We start from the raw sequence: 8,140 nt of genomic DNA on the forward strand, positions 1-8,140 counted from the left end.
CTGCTAGAGTTGTATGTATTAATCTAATAATAGTGTGTGGCAGTGTGTGTTTTAGATTCATACAAATAATTTACTGAGTATCAAGTTTACTAATAGATACTGACTAGTTCGTAGTCTTAAGCATACATTTTCAATAAGAGGTTTCAAGTTGAATTTGTTCTCAATTATGCGGCCGAGAAATATAAAATGCTCACTTACAAGATCTATTTTTAGACAACGGCAGTTAAGACATCATACAGATTGGAAGTATTGATGGACATGACCAATGATAGTTGGTGAAGTAGAGATGTGATACTCCGTAGGTCCTATGATTAAGCCTTGAGCTATTCCTTTATTTGTTGGGATCATATCGCTAAAAGTAATGGCCACTTTAACTGTCGCGTATCTATCTTTACAGTAGTCTTCATTAAATCTAGAAGCTACTCTTGTATTTCTTGCTTATTTGTCGTAGGTATAGTATTTTGTAATTCAGCATATCGAAAGCATTGCAAAAATCTTTTTAAAGTGTAGAATAAGTGAACTCGCTATTCCTCACATAAACACTTAATAAGTTTAATGAGGATGGCTTAAATTGTTTAGTAGTTTGTTTCTTGTACATTTTGAACGATAAAAAAAAATAAAAATAACTAAATATATCATCATAATTATAATGTCATAACCTGGACTCTTCTTTTCATCCAACTGTGTGATAATAAGCGCAATTACGTCATTACTAACTATTTGAGGCCTGATCGATTTATCTTGTGACGTCTCGTATATTAAATGCTTTAAAACAGGTAAGTCACAAAAGCTGTTGTCGTTTTTGGTGCAATTATCAATGATATCAGCAAAGTTTTTACTTAAAATAGACGGATGCTGATTAAAGAATTTAATTATAATATTGTCAATACATTTCGTAATTTGATTATTTCCCATGTTTTTCGAGTACCTATTGTAGAAATTCTGACTAATTTTATATGTCTTTATTCTAAATGTATTATTGATAATTTATTTGTTAATTTGTTTTGTTACGATATGTATCATGAGACAGCTTTTTTACATTGATAACCTTACGCCATAATTTATAAAGTTCATCAATCTTTTCACACATAAACGTTAGTCGCTGATTGGCCCATCCATATTTCTTACGCTCGCTAATATAATGGAACTGTCCTTATACATTATTCGTATGCCATGTTAAATTTAATATGTATCAAATTATAAATGTCTTTTGATTTGTTACAATAACCCTTTATTGTAACAAATCACTCGGACCACTCAATATCAAAACATTACAGGTTTCTGCTTCTTAAAGTTTAACTTATAAACATTTTATAATATATTTTTAGTCTATGGTTGTAACCACGGACTAGTAAAAAAAGAAAGACTCCGCGTGAAGCACCTTTAATCTAGTGTGTGTGCGGTTACGAGGTATACCAGTTACACAATTTTTTCTCCCTTAAATAATCTCATATATCCACAAATACCTTTATAGGATTGTTTTTACTCTTTTTCACAACGCACATTTTTAAAATATTTTAATGCGACGCAAACTGATCTTTCACTGACGATGGCAAATCTCATAATGGCGGCTGATCGGCTTGTATTAGTGTAAGTGGATGCGTGGGGCTATGTATTTACACTTTTACGGGCTTGTTTTGGTGCCTCATTTTTATGTAAGGTGACACGGAGTCCTTATTTTATTACTCGTCCGTGGTTGTTACTTGCTTTTTTTATCATGTTGTGTCTCTGTATTCTCTTAAAATAAAATATAAACTATAAAAGAAAAATAATCTGCTGTTTTCATGTTATTCATCCTGTTTTAAATTTAAAAAAAAATATTGATGTAGGCGTTACTTTGAGGAAATCCATATTTATACAAATGATTTAAGTTTTCTTTAGTGTTGATTCCGCCAGTCTTTGTTTTTAAACAATTCGACACGTGTTTCGCCTCTACACGAGGCATCCTCAAGACGTGTTGTCTCGACAAAATCTGCCGAACACGTGTCGAATTGTTTAAAAACAAATATTGACGGAATTAACACTAAAGAAAACTTAAATCATTTGTACACTGTTTTAATTTACTAAGAAATATTCAGCAATAAATTTATGATATTTAATGTAATAATTGTTTTGATTATGATTAAATAAGAATACGTTACATTCATGTATTGAATCCGCAAAAACAATAACTATTTTATAATTTCACACCTGAATAAATACACCTACGTCATTTCAGCAAAACGTATAAGCAAGCATGGAGTGTTCCAAAAAATATTAATTTTTATGTCAATTATGTATGCTTTCAAAAACAATAAATTAAAATAAGACGTGGTCGCTAACTATGGGCCTTATGTGGAAGCTCTAATGTGAAAGATTATTTGAATGATAAACGATAGTTGGAATTAATGTTCAAAATTTTGTTAATGAATATTGTTATACTCATTTGAATGCTATTGTAACTTTTGTACTTCATCCTGACTTGCACTAAATAACTTATAAAGTTTTACAGCGAATAAAGATTTTTTTGACTTTGTCTTTGACTTTGCTCATTGATGAATCAGAAATGAGGAGATTCAACCAAAGTCACGCACATAGCCCAATGATTCTGAAGCTGAAGTGGCAATGGGCAGGGAACATAGCTCGACGGTTATATGGCAATCGAACGTGTAACTCTTCTTTTCTTCTGTTATCGGTACTTCATGACAGAGAATCTTTATCACCAGTTCGTCTTTGCTGTACTGGAGTGATGAGCTAGTCTTCAGCGGTTCCTAGATTGGTAGCCATGTGCACCAGATCTAATTCAATGAGTTTCTTCCTTCTCATTAGCAACCCTTTACGATGTAGCGGTAGATTCAATAAGAAAAAATGTTTTTTTGGTCATTTCCGTGACCTACATGGTTAAAGTGATTTTGATTTGATTTGATTTGATCATAAAACGTCATCTTTCCATCTGCTAATAGATCTGTCACGTGTTCAAGTAATTAAGTAATCCATATAAGTTTATTGCAGATAATTATTAAACAATGTTGAATGTTAAGTTGCAATTAATTTGTAAATTATTTAATGCTTGACCGATTTTCGCATTGTTATGGATGCATTGTAGGTTAATTAATTGATTATGATCATTAATGAAATTGATACTTCTACAAAAACAGTAATTTAAGCATTTTTAGATAAGAAATGAAATATTAATAAAATCACCGGTCCCTCACCAGTCACCACCAACAATCTATCCCAGTTACACACTAGAATTTACACCAATACTTTAAATCTCAGTCATTTGTTTCGGCTAGCCTCCGAAAGTGCTAGACGGATTTTAACGTTACTTCTGGCAGATAGGAAATAATTGCTTTATTTACTATTCAAACAAAACAAATCTTATCACTATATTTACGATACCATGACTACATAAAATTAAAACTATCATTGCGTGGAGCCGTACCAAGAATACTGTCAGCATTACCGCGTTGGATAGCAAGGCTAATCCGTTGACCGAAATAGCTGCCAGCGCTTGGGTTTCCAGTAGCCTTATTGAGGCGAAGATAGTATTTTGAACATTCTCCGCGCCTGTGGGCCCCACGGGCCAAGTGTCTCGACACCAAACCGCGCAAAGATGTATGACTCACTGAGACCAACATATTTGCGACGCTTGCTGTCTTCGGCAGTCGAAGCAGCAGCTCCAGCACCAACTGACGTAACTTGGACATGAGAAGGAGCCAGAGTGTCGACGCAAGTAGCGTCCCACACCAGTGCCATTCCCCGTGCCCAAGCCACCAGCGTCATTCCATCAGGACGCTTGCCATCGCGGCGGGTAATACCATTTGGCTCTAAAACAGCTGGTATATTAAGAGCGGCAAATGCCCTGCGGATTCATTAATGCTGGCGTGACGACTGATACGGCCTGCCGATTTTAGGCAGGATAACCCGTGACGTCCAAGACCATCTACCTGAACGTCACATCTACATTGATGTGGTTCATTCAGTTTTATACCTAGCCGGAGTGATACGCATATTGTCATATAGATATGAACTTGAAGGGAAAGACTACCCATTATGTTTTTAAAAAATTAAGATTTCCGTAAATGAAATCGGTCGTTTTCTAATACAGTAGGTACATAATATGATAAATCTGTAACCAGCTTGAACAATTATTGAAGTGAAAACTTCTCTAGCAGCGTTGAGCAATTTTCTTGTGATGGGTATAAAATGTTAAACTCGCGTCAGGACACGTGGCCCGATCGAAAATTTGTAAGACAGTCGTTGAAATTATGGATGAAAGATTTATACTTCTAACTAATTATAGTTCGGCTAATGCAACTTAATGATCATACGGTCATTGGACCAGTTGTTGAATCATTGTGATTGCGAAGCAGTAACACCGCGAGGTCGAGGGATTAAATCTCACCCGTGAAATATTTTTACAGTTTATTATGGATAAAAATTGATTTTCCGTGAGATTTGTTTTTGTTGGAGTTTAATCCTTAAGAATCGATTTTCATATAAGGCGCCCGGTATGAGAAAAATATGGAGAGTAAAACCTACTCATCAAATGGGATGGTAACGTTTTTGGTGCGCATCATTTCTCGCGCACCTTTCACTTTTCAGCTGTCGGTGTGTGTGTGTGTATATCATATATACTTGTGTGTAGCCAGCATATATAGTATACTTCGTGATAGCTTACATATGTAGTACGATAGACCCATTAGGGTGTGACAAAATGTAACCTCCTTGATGGACCTTTTAAAATTGGAATTTTGAGTTCCGCTTTTAACAGGAGTTGTTTTGTTGTTAAGGATTTATTTGTTTTTTATTTATAACTATCGATATATTTCCTTAAGGATTTTTATCGGTTGATAATAGCAGTTTTTAGGAATGTATGTGTATGTATAAGCTTTGGTATACAAATCTAAAATTTTAGGGTAACATTCTTAAATAACAATGTAAAAAATTCAGTTTAAATATCTCTTACGGCCGTTTTCAATAACCTATCTATCCTTAGTTGAACTTAGTCTAGGTAGACAAATCTATCCTTTTACACTTACTAACATTTCAATAACCTATTGATAGATAGCATTGGACTATAATTATATTGGACATAACTATGGATAGATTAGATCTTGTCATTAAACGGTGATAGCAATTTATCCGTAATTAGAGATACGTTATTGAAAACGGCCGTTAGTGTATGTGTGAGTGAGTGTGGTTCGTGTATATAATACAAGGTTATGAAAGAAAGACAATTCGGACTAATACAATCAACAATGCAATCAAATGAAATAAAACCTTGGGACAGGACAGCGCTATATCAATATCGCAACACGCGAATTATCTTTAAATGACGTAATCGTCAAATCATTGAAGTACGCATAAATGGAGTAATTATTTCACTACAGGTGATCTGTTTTTAGATTCTTATTTGTCAGTTGCTCCCGCGACGTTGTTCACGTAAACTAATGTGCATTTGTATGAAGGCCTTTGTTTAATGTTACATACAAAAATATATTTATATTTTCTTCGTGCTCTGATTTTGATCAAATACCACCTAAATGTTACTCCAGCCTTTTTTTTTAAATGAAAATAAGGGACGAGACAAGCAGGACGTTCAGCTGATGGTAATTAGTAAAAATATAGTGCCGCTCAGGATTATTGAAAAGCCCAAAAGTTCTGAACGGCACTACAATTACGCTCGTCATCTTGAGACAAAAGATATTAAGTGTCATTTGCCCAGTAATTTCACTAGCTATGGCGCCCTTCAGGCCGAAATATAGTAATGCTTACACATCACTGCTTCACGGCAGAAATAGGCGCCGTTGTGGTACCCATAATCTAGCCGGCATCCTGTCCAAAGGCGCCTCCCACTGGTAGATGGTCATTTTTGGGCATTTCTGTTCCTGTGCAATCAGATGCGCGCTAACTTCAGAACGATCTAGAACAATGGTATTAATTAATTAATGAAATGAAAGAAGATCGCAAAAAATAACCATAGAAATTTAGTGGGTTTTAATGCAAATGGTAACATCAGACCGACCTGGTAATAAAACCGGAAGGTGTCGTAATATTAATGTTGAACTTGACACCAATTTTAACACAGAAAATACTTATATGTCAGTTTTTAGGTTACCATACTTATCATTTTAATTATTATACTTATTAAGGAACTACCTGAACAGCCATTATTTTAGTCCAAGAGCTTATGGTCTACTTAATGTAAATGGAGATATGACGTAATATTATTGAAGCGAAGCTGAGCAGAGCTCTCAACGGGTGACTCCAGTTGATTTCTGTGTTAAATTGTTTCTCGGCCATTTCTGGACCGATTAAAAAAAATTATGAACTCATAGAAAGCTTTCGAAATTATTATTATTGTCGAGACAGAACTTTGAATTTCGACTTGATTCAATTATTATACTTAAGAACAAAAATGATTTACAAATTATTCTAAATTAGCACGCGCTATTTATATTTATTTAAAAATTCTCAAATATACGCCGCAGCTAAGCGTTACGGAAACTCCATAGGGAGTGCCGCTTGCGCCTCTCTCTCCCCATGAGAAGGTCGCCTTCGATGTAGGCTTAGAGGGCACCTGCCCAAAGCCAACTGCAGGTGGTGTTTAGTGGGTATGCACCTAGGTTTTCACGTGAGTCCCACATAACCAACGCAGACTTAGGCTGCGTTGGTATGCATGAGCATTCACCACCTCCCTCCCGTCGTTATCCCGGAGGGTAGCCCATTCCCTTGCTTGGGCGCAAAAAAAAAAAAAAAAAGCGTTACGACGAGCGATTGCGGCATCCTAGTAATATAATACGTAGAGGTGGGTCATTGAAGGTTTTTAAATTAGTTTAATTTAACTGTTTATGTCAATGGTCAACAGGTTCAACTGTTAAACCGTCAACGGGTTTTGAAAAATCGGTTAATGCATTTATTTATAATTTTGGTGTTTATTAGGTTCATATTATGCTTCATTTATTGCGAGTTACGGGTTGATTGAACTTATTAGCTTATTATTTTCAACAGGTTTTCTCATTGAAGAAAAACAGTTAATTCGTTAACCAATATAAAACTGTTAATAAAAACATTTTATTGATTTAACGACCACCTCTAATAATATGATCGCTTTGGGACTTTATGCACGTGAGTAACTAAAAGTTAGTTACCCCCTTATTCATAATGGTCCGCTAACTTTAAACAGCCGCTTAGGAGTGTTTTTTCTCATTCTAACTTAGATAGAAGAAGACAGAGTGAGAATTAGCAATGCTTTAGGTTGGCAGACTATTATGAAAAAGGGGGTTAGTCTTTAATACCAAGATTTACGATCCATGCGTCACTCGAGGTGCAGTTGGTAAGAGTATAATAATTAATCCCAGAATGAGGGATATCACTTTAAAATAACAAATAGTTTAACCTCGATGTTCGGTGATAAAACTAGCCAAGATTTCTTCTTTCGAATATAATAAAATATTCAATGGAGATTGTATGAAGTGTTGGACAGTTCTTGAGTGGCTTCAAGAACTCCGAATCTAAGTTTATACACGTGGCCATGAATATTCTGAACGTGCTGTAGACCACATAATAAGATATAATATATCTATGCAGAGTCAAAGGGTTAAGCCGATCAAAGAACTCTTAAATTATTAAAACTTTCGTAAGCTATTATTAACTTATTTAGTAATACGGCCTAGCCGAAAACTAAGCTATGCCAAGGCTAAACTAAGCTATGCCAAGCAAGCTAGGCTAAGCTAAGCTAGAAATAAATAGCGTGCACACGTTATTTATTTACAGACACTGAGTGAGCCAAACTTAGCTGTTGAGCTAAGCCAAAGCTCACTCAGTGTCTACTAAACGACCGTGCGTACAACAAAAAACACTGGATAGCACTGGCGAAGGATGTGCAAAGCGTGCTCGGGGTAGCGGGAGGGGCTTAGCTTAGCTCGTGTAGCTGCGCATCAGCATACACAACTAACTTAGCTTCGCATATTTTAGTTAGCTCACATAGCTTAGTTCGCATAGTTTGCGGTCTGCATACAAGTATGGAAAACTGCGTCAGCTATGCGAGCTAAGCTAAACTAACTTAGCTCAGCTCTTGGTCTGCAACCGTATTACTCGCGATTTATCGGTGTGGTTTCCGACTAGTTTCGAACCATTCGATTCGGTCCTTCAT

General features: G+C 35.6%; 2 protein-coding genes across 2 annotated transcripts in view; both read left to right on the plus strand.

The window, feature by feature from the left end:
• The window catches only part of LOC126972601 (kinesin-like protein KIF16B), a 55,226-nt gene extending 50,766 nt beyond the window's left edge, over positions 1-4,460 (plus strand). Inside the window, exon 11 of the mRNA XM_050819456.1 lies at positions 4,456-4,460. Coding sequence (XP_050675413.1) covers positions 4,456-4,460 — 5 coding nt within the window. The remainder of the gene's footprint in view (positions 1-4,455) is intronic.
• The window catches only part of LOC126972325 (uncharacterized), a 768,748-nt gene that overhangs the window by 182,361 nt on the left and 578,247 nt on the right, over positions 1-8,140 (plus strand). The window lies entirely within an intron of this gene.

The sequence above is a fragment of the Leptidea sinapis genome, chromosome 26, assembly GCF_905404315.1.
Source record: "Leptidea sinapis chromosome 26, ilLepSina1.1, whole genome shotgun sequence".
Lineage (NCBI taxonomy): Eukaryota > Metazoa > Arthropoda > Insecta > Lepidoptera > Pieridae > Leptidea > Leptidea sinapis.